This window comes from Alternaria metachromatica, assembly GCF_023757995.1.
Source record: "Alternaria metachromatica strain BMP 0045 chromosome Unknown scaffold_5, whole genome shotgun sequence".
Classification (NCBI taxonomy): domain Eukaryota; kingdom Fungi; phylum Ascomycota; class Dothideomycetes; order Pleosporales; family Pleosporaceae; genus Alternaria; species Alternaria metachromatica.
In genome coordinates, this window is record NW_026055496.1 from 1,243,645 (window position 1) to 1,259,810 (window position 16,166).

Sequence of the window (16,166 nt, forward strand, 5' to 3'; positions counted from 1 at the left end):
CTTGAATGCTACACGCGCGCCAGGCGTCTGTCGATGCTCTCTCTTCCTATGGTCGCGAGCTGCAGAAACTACTAGGCATCGGGTCCCTCGTAACGAGCGGCATGGGACGACGGCGGGCGTTTGGCGCGAAAAGGACCGTCGGAGGCGCGAGGCGATGGGGATAGCGAGTGTGATGGGAGATGACCTCGTCGGCGTCGTGGGTGAGAAGGCCTACACCCGGTCTAGAAGAAAAGGTGGTTAGGTGCACCAGGCAAGCTTGGGCCTGCGACTAATCGAGTAATGATGGAGCGAGCACGTCGCGACTCGGAGCAGCTGGATGCGGACTCCCGGAGTGAGTTGGCGGCGGTACAGCACGATGTTTGGCGCGTCACGGAATGCGCGTCAGGCAACGGGGTCAAGAGTCTAGAGTCGACGGTGGTCTGGACAGGAGCGGGACGACACGACTCCTGCACATTTCTTCTGCGTTCTGATCGCTCTGGTTCAATGATGATCCCGCTGCCAAGCCAGCCCCCTGCAAGCGCCCTGCGCCAGCGCGGAGCCTTTCGCCGTGCCACAGAATTTCCCGCGACACTTCACAGCAGTGGCATCATCAACGCCGCAGCGCCGTGGTGTCGAGCATCGCTATGAGCGCCCGGATACCCTCACGGCGGCTGGGGCAGTCAGGTAAGCTATTACTGGGAACATTGATCCCCTGCACCATTTTCTCCGCACCTATCGGACCGCTAGTCGTTCTTCCGGGCGGTACAACACCATGACGACTAACATTGAATAGCCCTCGCCGCGCGCCCACACACCCAATGGATACCCTTAACCTCGATCCTTTCAATCTCACAGCGCAATATCTCGTTCGGGCGCAAGAAAGACAACGATGACCTCTCCAATACCGTCTATTCAGGCGCTCATCGCACTGAAGAGTTCAGAGGGGTCAAGAATACCAACGATGACCTCACCAATCCGATCCTCGAAGACTACCTATCGAAGAGGGCAAAACGAACAGGTGCGAAAGGAAAAGACGCATCAGCAGGGCCCGTACGCCCCACTCCTCGTGAAGGAGACTTCGCCGTAACCCCAACTTCCCTCTTCCCACCCGAAAGCGACATTCCCGGCTGGCGGCCAGACCTGAGCCCACAGGAGAAACTCGAACTCAAGGCGAAATACCGCAAGGGAGAGCAACAAGAGGCGCTTAAGGAGGACAAGAAGCTCATGGATATGTCACTCGATCCCGACCAGAAAGCCCGCAGGCGTCTCGAGCGCAAACTCGTCATTTCTGGCGTGAAGCGTCACGGCCGCATGACAAAGGCGCAGAAGCTACTCCGTACCGAACGCCAGTCAGTCTACAGGTCACAACTCCTTCCTACGTCTACCAAGAAGCTGCAGAAGGTCGTAAACCAGATCGCCGGAAAGACTGTCTCGGAAGCCCTCGTCCAACTCCGCTTTTCTCCGAAACGTGTGGCCCGCGACGTCATCAAGGGCCTCGAAATCGCGCAGAACGAAGCCATTGCGGCCCGCGGCATGGGTCTCGCTGGCGAAGACGCTGCGGTGTCGCGTTGGAAAAAGCAAAGAGCAGCTACGGATGCGGGGAGACCGAAGGATACTTGGGACTACAAGACGTCGAAAACGAATGGCAGTCTGGAGGCGAAGCCGGTTAAGGTGCCTTTCTTCAAGGACACGACGATCCAGTTGAAGGATGGGAGTAAGAAGGTGGTCCGCGACCCCAGCGAGATCTACATTGACCAGGCGTGGGTTGGACCCGGGCAGAGCTGGAAGACCCCTGAGTTCAGGGCGCGGGGCGCTATCAACATGCTCAAGCACCGGACGACGAGTGAGCTTGTCACACACTTAATCTTGGAAATTGGGCGCTAACAGTGCACGACAGGTTTCTCCGTCCTTCTCAGGGAAGAGAAGACGCGCTTGCGCATCTCAGACGAGATTCAGAAGAAGCGCGACAACCGCAAGCTGTGGACCGCACTTCCCGACCGACCCGTCACATCACAACGGCAATACTGCCTGTGGTAAACGATTGTACGAATTCAGTGTATAGCATATATTGCCGGTGGAAGAAACTGGCTTGTACAATATACCATTCAAGATCAACCGTTCCCCATCATCCAAAGCAATATCAATCGCTTTATCCGGGTATCTCTCTATCACCCATCCAAGGTGCATAACGTACATGGCTGCTGATGCCTTTTCAACTTTTGGAACATGTGACAAGATCCTGAACGCCTTCGCTATGCAAACAAAAGATCCCTTTACCATTCTCATGCTTCCACGCCGTCTACTGCGCCGACGCTGCTGACGAGCATATCTAGCATGCCACGTACCTTCCATGCGTCTTGGCTTGCTTCGACGGTCACCTTGACTCGCTGCATCAGCGCCATGATTAGATCGTCAACCTCCTCGCTTCTGCCCAGTTGATCGGCGTATAGGTCCAGGACCACGAGCGCGACGTCGGTGGTCAGACGTGTGATGCGGTAGTCGGAAACGTTCTTTATGCACCAGCGGAGGATGGGTTGGAGTGTTACGGAGTCGCGGTTGCTGAGAGCAGTTCGGAGAGCAGAGCGGTGGCGTAGAGCGGTCAGGAGAGTAAGGGACTGGCTGCGGGCGTTTGCGTCCTTGAGAGATGTTAGTCCTAGTCTCAGAGGTGTACAGGAGAATGGAAAACATACCTTTGATTCGAGCACCATGTCCAGCGCCTGCGCGTACATGCCCTTTCGCAGCGCATGCGCCCACGGCTGTCCGGCCGTGATCTTTCCCCGCGCATTGCCCTCGATCACGATGTCTGCGCTCTCGCCGGTGAAGTCTTTGCCTCGGATGCGCTTTTCCCAGCCCTTTCCGCGCTTCCGCTTCTTGCTCCTGTCGTACTCTTCGATCTTGCCTTCCATAAGCGCTTTCATCTCCTTCTCTCGCTCACGAGCCTGAACCTTCTGCTCGCCGGAGAGATGGGTCTTGATCGAGAGAAGACCAGATTGCATACCCACCGCAATGTGTCTGTCCTCCTTTTGGTTCGGGATGACGCTGAGTGACAGGATGGGCGAAGGGTACTTCATACCACCTACGACATTCCAGCCTGTTGTTTCGAAGACCTTGACGTGGCCGTCGAGGGCACCGGAGAGTAGGCGTTCGCCATTGTTCGCTAATGAGAGCGCAGTCACAGTTTTCTGGTGGTTGCGCAGCATGTGGATCGGCTTTGCGGCTACAATGTCGAGAACGCTGATGACGTTGTCGGCTGCTGCGAGGACGGCCGTTCCAGACGGCATAGGGAGGACAGTCTCGACGGGCGCAGCGTGTTTGAAAACCATGACCGCCTTTCCGCCTACTCGCGAATCCCAGAGTCGTACCGTCTGATCGTAACTACCAGATACAAGCAGCCCACTTTGCGCAGGCATGAAGGTACCGCTGCGCACGTAGTCTTGATGCCCGTCAAACTTCATGACGCTCTTCTCACTCGGCAGGTCCCATAATCGCACGGTTCTGTCGTCGGAACAACTCATCAGGCCAGTAAGATCTGTGGGATTCCACTGTGTGACCCAGACGGGCTGCTTGTGTTCCTTCCATGTCTTCAAGATGGCCCTGCTCTTGACATCGAACGCTTGTATGACACCAGTATCTCCTCCTGCGACCAGAATCCTGCCATCGCGCCGTATGTTTCCCGAATGCGCAACGTCGTCGACGCCGAAGCGCGATATCGTCTTGACGACCTTTCGGCTCTTGGAGGAGAAAATCTGGACGCGCGATCCAGTAGTGACTGCGAAGAGATCCTGGGTGGCCGAAAGCGTATTGGCGGGCTGAGGGGGCGGTATCGAGATGTGAGTGACGGGCGAGGAATGTTGCGAAGGGTCGAGTTTGAGCTCCGAGGCGAATGAGTTCCAGTACTTTTGCTCAGACGTAAGGGTGGAAGGGCCCTTTGGCAGCTTCAAGGGCTGCAGGAGTTGTACTTCGGCCGCCATTGTGAAAGTTGGATGCGATCAATGCGCGTGGAGTTGCGAATGTCGTGAGCTTTTCGGGTGGAGGAACTTTTCGGTGGGTCAGGAAGTCACGCTAACGACATCGGATGGTGGCGCCTTCCCGGCCTGAACGCGGACAGATGCCGACCGTAATCAATTTCAGCATGAAAGTCGCGAGTGAGCAGATCCTGATAATCTGTGCCGTGAGCTTTACTTGTCAAAATCGTCTTAATGGATTGCTATCATCATCGGAAAACGCCAGTTTCTTCGTCACACAGCATGAGCTGACTAGTGTTGGTTGCCTGGAGGATCGCCCGGGCGCACCCAGTTCATCAATAGACGACGGACGGCGCAGCACATTCCACCTCATCAGCGTCAAGCCGGCTTCCACGTTCTGTCATGCGACCCCCAAACATCAGATGTCTCTCTTTTCGATTCGGACCTATTGAACTGCCAATGATCAATTGCCTGGCTCCAGGATAACCCACTCGCAGCGCGTCCACCAGGGCCGCACTAGACGCGTCACGATGGATCCCGACGCGCTCGACAGGATGAACGATTTCTTCGATTTCGCCGCTCTTGAACAGAACGACCAAGTCGAACACACCCATGCCTCAAGTGGGCAAACCGTGTCATACTTTCAACCAGACAATGTCACGGCTATTGACTTCGCTTTGGAACCAGCGGCCCAAGATACCCTCCAATTGTACGACGTGCCCATGTACGACGTGGCACACAATCTCTCCTCTGGCGATATAAACCAACAATGGCTAACGTCTCACCCAACAACATATGCTGCGACGTCTATGATTGAAACGAGTGTAGACTCAGGAGCAGACGTCGATTGGCAAACTGTTGATATGGAACATGCGAAGGACCACAGGATCCGCGATGCGACGGATCTCGCTCTCCCGCCTTCATTGTCATCGCTTGCGCTAATGCAATGCGATGATGAAGGCAGTTTGATTGATGCCCCGCACTCTCAGCTCGGGCTATGTCCTTCAGTTCTCGATCATTCAATGATTCCGGCCGATGCCTCCCTTGGACTGGAGCAGCTACCAGTCAGATCGGCCGCATCCCAGCAACAACCTTCAATTGCCACCTGGAAACCAGCATCAGCCAAACGTAAAGGTCCTCAGTGCCGTATTCCACTTGAGGCAAGACAGGTGTTGGAGGACGAATTTGCGGCCAATCCATACCCCTGCGCGTGGGAATTGGACATCATCGCACATCAAGCCAATCTCGACGTGAAGAAAGTCCGCAACTGGTTCAATAACACCCGAGCCAGGAAGAAGTGTGGAGGTGAGTCGTATCCCATTCCATGAGATCATGCTTTGACTCATCTATTCAGATTCCCACCCCTCGGTAACGGATGGTTCAGGCCAGAGCAATCGCACTCTGAAGACAAAGCTGTCAAAGGATAGTCTGGAAAGCCTCCAAAAGCAAGCAGATGACACCAATCAACTGCCGCAGCCGCCTCTGGCGGTATACCTTGCACAGTCGTACCAAGAGGAAGCTGTTGAACTTTCTGCAGTGCAGGCTGCCGTTGATGTTGAGTCTCTCAACGAAAGCATCCCAAATAGTGGATGGTCTGAGTCCAGACAAGGTCGCAGAGGTTCTGTCATCACCTCGATTGCTTCTTCTGAAGGCACTGCACCCACAACATACACAGTGTCCTCCAGCGGTAGCCGCAGTAAAACCTCATCCTTTGGTCGTGATCGCCGCCGGGGTAGACGTCGGATGGCGTGGAAAGAATCTCCTCGCCAAGCCATTAACGGTGTGAACAGTGCGGGTGAACCCCAGAAAGATCTGCCTTTTTTCTGTACTTTCTGTCCGCGGGCATTCAAGACGAAGTATGAATGGATACGCCACGAAGACTCTGTCCACGCGCTTCGAACCACTTGGATTTGCTGTGACACAAAGTCATCCGTAAATCTTGAAGCATGTCCATTCTGCGGCCAGGCCCATCCCGACGATGCTCACTTGGCTGGCCACAAGTACCAACAATGCCGAAGCAAGCCCGAATCCCAACGAACTTTCTATCGCCGCGATCACTTCATCCAGCATCTGCACCATGTTCACTTCGCCAACACCAAACATCCGTCCGTACGTACCGGCTGTCAAGCTCGATTACTAGCCGCTGAAGGCCACAACTTTGGTTGCAAGGACCTCGCCATGAAGTGGCGTCGCTTCGGTGCTCCAATGAAGCTTGACGATCCTATGCTTCATTGTGGCTTCTGCGGAAAGAAGTCAAAAGACTGGTCCGAACGATGTGAGCATGTTGCTGAGCACCTTGTCGCGCGTGAGCTTGACCGTGCTGTGTGGTGGAGCGAGCGCAAGGAAAACCATTTGGAGAACCTCTACTCGACTACACCATACGAATCTTTCCGATGCCGATACTGCCAAAAGGTCTTTACGGATGTCAAAGATATGAACGAACACTCTCACTGTCGTGTGTGGAGCTGTCGATTTCTCCGGAGCTTCGACGACGTTGCTGCAGACAATGCAGGTCCGCCCCTCTGTCCAGACTTTCCTTCGGCCAAAGCTCACCATTGTCACCTTTGCGGCTCCGGCTATCGAACGTTCCACGTCGAACATGCGCAGAACTACCATCGGTATCGCTCGTGCAATCAAGAGTTTTACACATCTGAAGACGCTTTCCTCCAGCATTTGCACAACTTTCATGGCGCTTCACAGCCAACATTATTGCGAGGCTCTGGTGTCATCGAGCAGAGCTATATGCGCAACAAAGGCGCATCGTTCGAGCCCGTGGAGTTCAATGAGAGCTGGCAACCTTGCGTTATGGATCTAGACGTAGCCTCTGTCAGTCCATTTGTTGCCGACAACACTGTTTCAACCCTACCTGTCGACCACAGAAAGAATCAAAATCCGACCCGAAAGTCGCTCGTCATTCCAAAGAAAGCTCGTGACAATGTGCAGACTCAGGACGTCAATGTCAAGAAGGTATCAAGACAACGATCTGACACATCAACCTCGAAGGCCGAGAGTCATCACCCGCGATTCTTCCGACTCAGTACTTATGTACCCTTTCTGTCATCTCGTATCTTCTACTCGCGGTCTGCAAAGGCAGCGGACTTTCCGAGAGACAACCAGGCTGTGCTAGAAGAGCTACCGAAGCCGCACATTGCGACACTGGCAATGAGTGCAGGCACAGTCAGCATGGCCGCCGCTCGCTGGTTCATTCGGCCAGACACATGTTCGGTCAATGGTATGGTAGAGCTTACCATTGATAATGAAGCAGATGTAGATTGAGCGAACTTAGCCGCTGCCGAGTGGGGATCGGGATTACTGTAGATTGCACGAGACCTTTGGCACTGTCCCTTCCCTCGGCAAATGCGTTACTGCGTTGCCTGAGAAACTGTCCGACAGCTGACGTCGTGGTACTGCCTATCCGATTGGTCAAGCAGCGTTGTTTTGAAGTGGATTGGACCTTGGTGGGCGCACAGACTGAGTTCCTTGTCCACTTTAATACTGGTGGGCATCCAGCAGCTCTACTGACAACACACCCAAGCTACCTGGCTGCTAAGTACGCACCCAATCAACCTCCCACCCCGTCAGTCCCTCGAACCTGAAGCCAAGATTCGAAATCGCTCAAGACAACATGGCCGAAGACTCGGTGATCCATCTCCCGCTCGCCATCGACGTTCCCAAGGACTCACCTGAGGACTTACTCCTCTCCACTACCTCTTCCGACACTGATGTCAAATTCGATCGCTTCAATGAGCTTCCGGAGGAGCTTAAGCTTGAGATCTTTCGACACCATCTCCGCTTTCCCTGGAGTGTCACCTGTCGTAGCCATGACTTTATCTACGGACCCCGCTTTCTGAACACCGCGCTTGCCAATAAAGAACTGTGTAGTATTGCTTTCCAGATCTATTACCATGAAAATACATTCAAGTTGGCCTGGTTAGTTATTCCCGAGTCACGTCGGACAGGCATTCCAACTGCGCGCTATCTCCGACAACCTTATTGCGCCCCATTGTGGTTCCGTTATCCATCTAAGGCCATCGCACATCTTGTTACGAAGCTCGAGCTACACATCAAAATACACACTTTCGAGGTACCCTTTAAGCCATTCTACTGCATCGGTTGCCAAGGCTCCCAACTAGATGTCCTAGCTCATCCTCGCCGCGCGTCCGTCAGAGCCGGGCACACAACGTCAATGTTTCTGATAGGCAGGTTCCAGGAGCCGCACTTGTGGGCAAATGACGGTGAGGCCAAGGCTGGCTGGGGAAGATACTTCACCTCGTTGAAACAACTCCGCATTGTGATTCGCTTGCCTTGCTGTCTTCCAGAAGGTTCAAGCGTTTTCTTCGAGAGACTGCCAGAGCAGGCGCGCCTTTTGTTGCAGGCCAAGAACATCCAGGTCGAAGTCGAGCATGCGCATGAGCGCACTCGCTGTGACGGTCATTGCGAGCGCACGATCGAACGTGGTATTATCGGTATGACAAGACCGCCAATTCCGAGTCACTACACAGCGTGAGAGTTGTCTCCAAGACTATAAGGCTCCGAACCACTATCTGGAGCGTTTCTCCTTCGAGGTGCACTTGGACTGCCTGAACGAGGGATATTTGTCGACATTACGCCGAATTGACGTGGCAGAGTGACAGAAGCGTGGAACGTGTGAAGGTGCTATGAGGACAGGCTCCAGAGTTTATACGGGCTGGCGTCATGGCGCATAATTCCCATCAAGCCGTCAGAGAGCATGTCCTGGACATGGGCGGTGGCGTCTTGACTGTCATGTATACAATAATTTCCAACCTCGATAAGGAACGTCTTTCCCAGGAGCTTTTCATCTTATAGTCGTTATTGCGCAGATCATGAGCGCAATACCACATTTTCAAGAAAGGCTTATCGCCGAGGTATTTGTGAAAAGCCATTGTTAAAACACATGAGGCCTGGTAACGCCTACCTGGTCTCAACCCACTTAAGTCTCACTGCCATTTTAGAACCTTGGAAGAGTTTCACTGCACATTGTTAGTTCTGCACCTGCCTAGTGAGTCGCGGTGCACGGACTTTACCTCAGGTGGTACCTGCCTTGCATCCCGCTCTGAGGCCACTACTCTATACTATGGATCCCGCTCATACCATCAACGCCCTCACACCATACGAGTCTCATCACCCAACCAAGAATTACGACTACCAATATGACAACCGGATCCGACTCATTCCTCCGAGGGTTCCGCAGCCTCCCTGGAGAGCTGAAGCTGCTCATCCTACGCTACGCCGTCCACACTCCAACGGCCGTGACATCCTGCACTTGGCTCGATGAATGCAACCTCCATTTTCTCTGTTATCCTCAAGACTGTTTCGAAATCAATCTTTTCCAGTACGGTACGATTGAGACAAGGCGATTTCTGAAAGAGACAGTGATGCCCCTCCTCTCTGTTCCTGAAATTAAGCGCCTTGTTCTGGAAGCTTTCTATGGGGTCAATCGAACGGTGATGCTGTCCAATGACACCCCCTCTTCGAATAGGAATATTTGCTACTGTCCCCCACCTGTTGTAAGGCCGCTTGTTCGCCGTCTCGAGATTAGCCTCGATTACAACAGACCTCATCACCTAAAATTATTGAGGGATATATCGGATGGGTCAATATTTCCGAACTTACACTACTTGACGGTCAACCTCGACCCGGAGTGTCTATTCTTCGACACCCAGGAGGACGACGAACCGAGGTCGTATTTCGAGGCGTATTTTCAGCGACTCGGCCCAATCCACTTCCCCACGCTCCATCTGACCATCATGTCAATCACATTCGGATCAAGCGACGTCGATATCGAAGCGGTGGAATCACTTTTTTGTGAGCAGCTTGACCTGAAAGCCAGCGGAATTCGAGAAGAACGATGGCAACGCTTCTGTATATTTGACGACAAAGACGTAGACGAGAGGTCTCAATACGTTACAGAGAGGTCGAAATTCGTCACCGGTATTGCCTATGCGGGCATTTATCAATACCAGTACCGTGTGACGATCAAGACCGTGTCGACTCGGCCGAAGGACTCGCCATATGGGCACCATATGTGGGCAGATTATCCAGTTCGGAAGTAGCAACGTGGTGGTGAACATATGATGCGCTCCTTCTTATGAACTTGAAATATGGGGCGGTAGGCTATTGGACGTGGGGAAGTATCGTCTCATCCAAAAATAATCTAGACGAGATGCATGTTTGACAAGCGAGTGGGCGAGCTTCTAGGTGTATAAAGTTAGCTACTCAGATGTATGATCACGAAGGTATTCTCATTGATCCCCCAACGCATCAGCCCTTGAAATTGTGACGCCCTTTTCTGCTGCCGCAGTTTAGCTGCAAGCAGGAACGATTGCTGATATCTACGCGCTGATTCGTCGCCTTCTCCACCCCTAACCACAGATTAGCAGTCGCATCCCACGCTCACCTCAGTCAGAGCGGTGCGCATACATCCTGCTCTCATTTCAACTTCTACTTGAACAAATTACACCCAACGAAACATCGCGCCGTTGAAGCCTCGCAAAACCATAACATCTCAGTTCAATCCGAAAATGCCTTCCAAGGCCCAACAGAGCAATGCAGCGTCCAGCATACCTACAGATGCGAAGACAAACTTCCTGCACCAGTCCGATGCCGAGTTCCTAGAAAAGCTTCGACCTTTCGCCAAGTTCAAGGAACGCTCGCGCCAAACGCACCACCAAGTACACGTACCAGAACTTACCGCGCGTCTTCAACTCGATACTACGTTACCTATACCGAGCGAAGATGCTTCTCCCCCCGCACCAGATGCGCTCGTACCAAATCTCGCAAACACATCTCCCATCAGTGTCGTCTACCTCGGCAACTCCATGCTCGAGCGCTTCAAAACCAGCGGCATCACCACGGATATCGGCAAGCTCGGAGACACTGGAGTCGCATTCAACGCCGGTGTAGGCGGCGACAGCAACCAAAACGTCGTATACCGACTCACGGAAGGTCTCTACGACATGCTCAAGACGGCGAAGAAAGACGTATGCGACATCAAACTCTGGATCGTGGCTTCCGGGACGAACAATCTGCAGAAGAAGCGTGCGTTCCGGAAGCAGGATGTGGAGAGCTGGAGAGTGTTGGTGGAGGCTTGTCTGAGGATTGCGCCGGAGAGTACGGTGTTGGCGTGCGATATTTCGTACAGACTGGATATACCTGATGGGATTGTGGATCAGAGTAATAAGATGCTAAGGGAGGTTGTTGGAGAGATCAACGGGGCTCTTCGGGTTGAGAAGGAGCACGAGCTGCAGACATGTGAGGATCAGACTGAACGGGATCGCGAGGACAAGGTGAAGTGGGTTGATACGAGGCACATGTTCATCAAGAATATGCTTGACGACCATGTGCATCTGAATGAGGAGGGCTATTGGTTGTGGGATTTTGTGTTATGGCCGCATGTGGCGAGGGTCTTGGTCGTCCCGACAGAAGAAGATGATCAGCTTCTTGATTGGACGTGAGTCTCAGCCATGCCTGGGTTTGGTCAATGAGGACGTATTCATTAGCATTATGGATAGTAAAAAGCAGCTATTGGAAACTTGAGACGAGGATCTTGCACGTCCAGACCTTGTAGCTTTTCCGCTCATCCTACATGTTCAACACCACCCGGTGCCGCCCCTGCAATTCCCCCAATGATTGGTAGCATGACTCAAGATTTCTTGCCCATGATCATGTCTTTTAGATGTTGAAAGACTTCGGTATGATCCTGCTCGCAAGGATGATAGTGCCACAAGAACCGGCGGCCATTGTACGTATCACGGACCGTAAACTCCACTTTCGGTGCCCGGAGACGTATCCCAGAGTTTTCTATACAAGCTCTTAACATGTCTCCTATGCCGTCCTCGAGAAAGCATCCGGGCATGATATCGCGTTCAAGACGCCACTCGATCCCAAGGGTATGTAGGTTGACGAAGCGTTCTTGCCATTCAGGGTTTATATTGGCGCGAGGTACATTATCTTTGGTACCGTTAATCCAAAAGTCTCGCGGAGGTAGATCTATGAGGTACATCCAACTCGTCGAGTGCGAGGCACATATAAGTCCCTTCTCTATACCGACCTTGCAGTTCATCGCCACAATATGCAGATGACGTATCATGGCAGCAGTATGTGGCTTGGGACACCAGAGACCGCTGATGCGGTCCTCAGGGGGAAACGAATAGCCATTGCCAAGTTTGACGTCCCCTGTTTGCATGCGGCACCCGATACACAGCTCGAAGACATTGTTGTTGTAATATACTTCTTGTGCGATGTTGGCTAGATGACGGTTGCGCGTGGCCAAGAGCGGAAACAGGCCCGACTGTAGATACTGGGCGTGTTTCCTCTTGTCAATTCTTTCATCCAGGGTTAGATTGTGCGAGAGAACTTCGCACTTGAGCTCATCAGGAAGTCGCGCCCAGGCGTGGAATGACCGAGAAACTGGTATGACTGGTTCTTCGGTGCCGGTAGCTTGAGCCATCATCCTAGCATAGGTTTCCGACCTCGGTGGTAGGCAGGGCTTGCGGGTGTGATGAAGGTTGATGAGGCAAAGTCTGTCAGCAGAGCCGGGAGATAGTTGCATGCTTTTGCGAGAGGCCCGAAAGCAATGATGGGAGAGAGAGGAACAGGTAGGAATCCGCGCCATCTTGCGAGGTCGTCCACGCTGCGGCACGGGCCAGCCAGTGCAGAATGCGCGTGTGACTCAAACTGGGGCATAGTCTTGGTTCGCGCGAATCGTTGATGGAGATGCATCGACGTTGTCGTGCGATGATCACCACGAGTATGAACCGATTCGAGGTCGGGAATCTGAATCATCCTGAGCCTTTCACAAGGACTGGCACCTGCAAGTCAAAAGAGAACATGAACTTCATTCACCAAATGCAACCGGGGTATACTAAGACAAGAACTCCGCTTCCAAACTCCTTGGATATTTGAACAGGACTCGCAGATCATTCTCGCCACTCTTTCGCGCATTGGGTGCACTGGAACAGGTCAGTGGGGTTTTTGAGGAAGTCGTGTATGTGGCGTACCTTGTAGAAAGCAGTCATGGGCTCGTCGGCACTTCGAATCTGCAGCTGGTACCAGTATGCTTCGTGGTTCCGGCACTTCTCGTTCGGACATTGTACTGTGCGTTGTCAGCCATATCCAACGGGAATAGCAGCCTCGCTCAAGATGGCGCAATCTTGGGCTGAAGTATCGGAGCGTACCTTCCGTCTTGTCCACATTATCCCAGGCGCCCTTTCCACCCAAAATGTCTTCGACCTCCTTCTTCTTTAAGTATTTTCGTTCGTAGTAGCGTTTGTTGATGACGAAGTGGTAGGGGCAGGTAAGACATTCGAAACGGTTTTGGCCGACAGCATCTTCGGTGGTAGGATCGCCGGGGGGTACTTTGGAGACGCGGAGCATATTGCTGCATGTTGGGCAAACTGTGGCTGTTAGCTGTGGCTGAACTGGGACGTGGGGCTGTGAATGTGGCCATGTAGCAGACGCAAGCGGGACACGCGGGTATGTGAGTATGGGACTTACAAAGCAACATGGTGGGCGACAGTGGATAAAAGTCAGTCAGACGCGTGAAGCCGAGCGCGAAGAAGATCAAAAGTTATGACGGACCCTGATCCGCTAGGGCTGGAACGGCAAAGTGCGGGGCGACAGTGTAGCAGCGAAAAGCCACCGGCGACGCGCACTTGGGAGCGGACTGTCTCAGATTGGGGCTTATGCACGCTGGCCTGTCGACGTCGCCTGCATCCTTATCGCCGTATTAGAGAGATACTTCACTTCTTCACACCGCCCTGCCCTGTTCGCTTTCCGTTAGCACCTCCGAGTACCCCGCCAAACCACAGCTCGAAACATTCACGCGTACCTGACTGGACCGCCGTCCCTGCCCAGTCACCCGACGCATCCTCAACACCACACACCATGGCGGACGAAGAGGTGCATACACATGCATACCCAGCGCCTATCAATGCTGACCAACATCTAGGGTGCTTCCCCCCGAGAACTCGTCCTCGAAGCGTGCCGACGCAACAACACCGAGCTGCTTGAGGAAACTCTGAAAGACCTTGCTGCTGCTGCCTCGAAATCAGGGAAGAAGCCAGAAGATCATGTCGCGGAGACATTGAACAACACGCGCGACGGCGTGGGTAACGGCTGCCTTCACGTCGCGGCAACATACGGAAGTTGTAAGTATCTATCCCAGCGGCGCAGCACCAGGACGTCTTTGTCGCACGCCACACGGGGCATGATTTGACTAACTCTGTCACAGTCGAAGTTATCGACATGCTTCTCGACCAAGACGGTCTTGAGATCGACGAGATCGACCGCATGGAGCAGGATACTCCCCTTCACAAAGCCGTACGCTACGTCAACTCGCTCGAAAAGTCCGTCTGGCCCCACGGACACTCCATCGTGGCCATGCTCCTAGATGCCGGATGCGACCCGAGAATAAGGAACAAGGCCAAGCTCAAGCCCATTGAGTTGGTGGACCCGAGGAACACTGAGCTGAAGAGCATGCTGCAAAAGGGTGAAGTCTCGATGCTAATGGGCGGTGACGTGGTGGAAGACGACGACGATGATGGTCCAACAGGAAGCGCGAGTGATAGCGATTGAGAAGTCAAACATGGGAGAGCACGAGTTGGAGAAAGACTTTGGGCCCCGGCTATGGTGGCAATTGGGGTATCTTGAGAGGGGCCGAGGTGTGTACACCTCACTACCGGCACTCAGCGTGCGCTACGCTACTGAACGACTTCATAGTATCGGCTTTGATAGCCTAGACAAGCAGCATGTACCCATCTGTTCCTCTTCATCCACGAGCCGGCCTCGCGCGCATTCGTGTTGGGGATGGAAGGCGGCTTTCGCTTTGGATCTTCGTTCTCCGCATGTCTCCATAATCAAGTCTGTCGTTTCAGAGTCTCCCGATCAATCTTGTTGCTACTTCCTGTCAGCTCATTGCTTCTAAAACTCGACATTCCCATTACTCACCTCAGGCGGAGGCCCGACAGGCCTAACCATGCGCTCTAGTAACTGTAGTCGGGTCTTTTCGCGCGGCTGTCCCAGTCCGATGCTCATGTACTGTAGAAGAGGCGGGTGACCAACGTAGCTCGAGAGCGAGTCGCGCGCGATGTTGGACGTCCACTCGTGCTTGGTAGTGTCTGCGCTTCCGATACCGATGTAGCGGGCCTGGAGAGCCTCGAGTTGTTGCTGCGCGCGCAGTTTGTCGGCCATAGTCGCGATGTGGAGTTTGATCGGTTGTTTGGCGATGTGCGACTGGGTTGGTGTTGGGCTTGGTAGGCAAAAGTTGGGCAAGTCGCGACCGCGGAGGTGCTGCGGAACTTGGGCTTAGTCATGCGGCATCAGCCCCATCATCGCGACAGTCTCGAGACGGATCCCCTCAATCCAACAAACTTCGGATCGCAACACCCTGCTTCTCTCCATTACGCGTCGCATGGCTAATTACAACCGCGAAGACGACAATATGAGCAACCATGACACGATTATGGGCAACACGCCCCTCACACCACGCGACGAGCCCGAACTCACATCCCCCATGGTCGACTTCTCGCCATCCACAGTACAATACGACGAGGCGTTCGAAAACAGTCTTATGGAAGTCATCCTCAACCCACCACCCCAGCCCTCGCCGCGAAAGCCTTCAGACGAGATTCCCACAATCTCCGCATCGCAACTGCCTATCTCGCTCTCCTCCCACCTACGCACACATCCTTCCGCCGTGCCGGGGCTTTACATGACCCACCAAAACGGATATCATACAGGTGGTCCAGGGCCATCACCACACACTATCGAAGAATTCGCGGACCGCTTCATCAGAGAGCATGGCATCGAGGATGCGGGGCAACTGGAGAGGGTGGTGGAAGATGTTGTGAGGCACAAGCTGGAGGAGGCTAAGCAGAGGATGGAGAAGAGGAAAGAGCTTGTAGAGAAGAACAGAGGGATTGAGAGGGAGTTGGAGGATCTGAGGCTGCAGAGGAGTGCCGAGTTGAGGGTCATGGAGAGGGTCAAGGGGAAGAGGAGATGAGACCCGAGAGTTACTGTGCCTGTGGACGTTGGAGTCTTTGTGCGAGATAGCGTTGGAGTTGTTATGATACCCGACATTGAAATGTCAAAGTTATTGGGGGCGCTGCGTTGAGTCCCAGGTGAGCGAGCTCTTGTGCATATTGGGGCAGGACCTCCAAAATGGAATATCACATTGCGCACACGTCAGGAATCCGACTATGG

At 53.5% G+C, this 16,166-nt stretch overlaps 8 protein-coding genes across 8 annotated transcripts; 5 read left to right on the forward strand and 3 right to left on the reverse strand.

Annotated features, from left to right (window-relative positions):
• Positions 1–282: 282 nt before the first annotated feature.
• Positions 283–2,016, forward strand: J4E83_003362 (uncharacterized protein; the record flags this gene model as incomplete). The annotated part of the gene is made up of 3 exons (XM_049330299.1): positions 283–331; positions 773–1,822; positions 1,877–2,016. 3 exons carry the CDS (start codon positions 283–285, stop codon positions 2,014–2,016), a joined length of 1,239 nt encoding a protein of 412 aa, XP_049190795.1.
• Positions 2,017–2,261: 245 nt separating this feature from the next.
• On the reverse strand, positions 2,262–3,950 carry J4E83_003363 (uncharacterized protein; the record flags this gene model as incomplete). The annotated part of the gene is made up of 2 exons (XM_049330300.1): positions 2,262–2,615; positions 2,670–3,950. 2 exons carry the CDS (start codon positions 3,948–3,950, stop codon positions 2,262–2,264), a joined length of 1,635 nt encoding a protein of 544 aa, XP_049190796.1.
• Positions 3,951–4,474: 524 nt separating this feature from the next.
• Positions 4,475–7,220, forward strand: J4E83_003364 (uncharacterized protein; the record flags this gene model as incomplete). Its single annotated transcript, XM_049330301.1, has 3 exons — positions 4,475–5,249; positions 5,299–5,322; positions 6,085–7,220. The coding sequence occupies 3 exons, from the start codon at positions 4,475–4,477 to the stop codon at positions 7,218–7,220; spliced, it is 1,935 nt and encodes a 644-aa protein (XP_049190797.1).
• Positions 7,221–10,486: 3,266 nt separating this feature from the next.
• J4E83_003365 (uncharacterized protein) lies at positions 10,487–11,419 on the forward strand (the record flags this gene model as incomplete). The annotated part of the gene is made up of 1 exon (XM_049330302.1): positions 10,487–11,419. One exon carries the CDS (start codon positions 10,487–10,489, stop codon positions 11,417–11,419), a length of 933 nt encoding a protein of 310 aa, XP_049190798.1.
• Positions 11,420–12,883: 1,464 nt separating this feature from the next.
• Positions 12,884–13,340, reverse strand: J4E83_003366 (uncharacterized protein; the record flags this gene model as incomplete). The annotated part of the gene is made up of 3 exons (XM_049330303.1): positions 12,884–12,916; positions 12,965–13,059; positions 13,142–13,340. 3 exons carry the CDS (start codon positions 13,338–13,340, stop codon positions 12,884–12,886), a joined length of 327 nt encoding a protein of 108 aa, XP_049190799.1.
• Positions 13,341–13,850: 510 nt separating this feature from the next.
• J4E83_003367 (uncharacterized protein) lies at positions 13,851–14,540 on the forward strand (the record flags this gene model as incomplete). The annotated part of the gene is made up of 3 exons (XM_049330304.1): positions 13,851–13,865; positions 13,915–14,113; positions 14,197–14,540. 3 exons carry the CDS (start codon positions 13,851–13,853, stop codon positions 14,538–14,540), a joined length of 558 nt encoding a protein of 185 aa, XP_049190800.1.
• Positions 14,541–14,665: 125 nt separating this feature from the next.
• J4E83_003368 (uncharacterized protein) lies at positions 14,666–15,155 on the reverse strand (the record flags this gene model as incomplete). Its single annotated transcript, XM_049330305.1, has 2 exons — positions 14,666–14,803; positions 14,913–15,155. The coding sequence occupies 2 exons, from the start codon at positions 15,153–15,155 to the stop codon at positions 14,666–14,668; spliced, it is 381 nt and encodes a 126-aa protein (XP_049190801.1).
• A 250-nt stretch (positions 15,156–15,405) lies between these two features.
• On the forward strand, positions 15,406–15,966 carry J4E83_003369 (uncharacterized protein; the record flags this gene model as incomplete). The annotated part of the gene is made up of 1 exon (XM_049330306.1): positions 15,406–15,966. One exon carries the CDS (start codon positions 15,406–15,408, stop codon positions 15,964–15,966), a length of 561 nt encoding a protein of 186 aa, XP_049190802.1.
• Between the last annotated feature and the right edge of the window lie 200 nt (positions 15,967–16,166).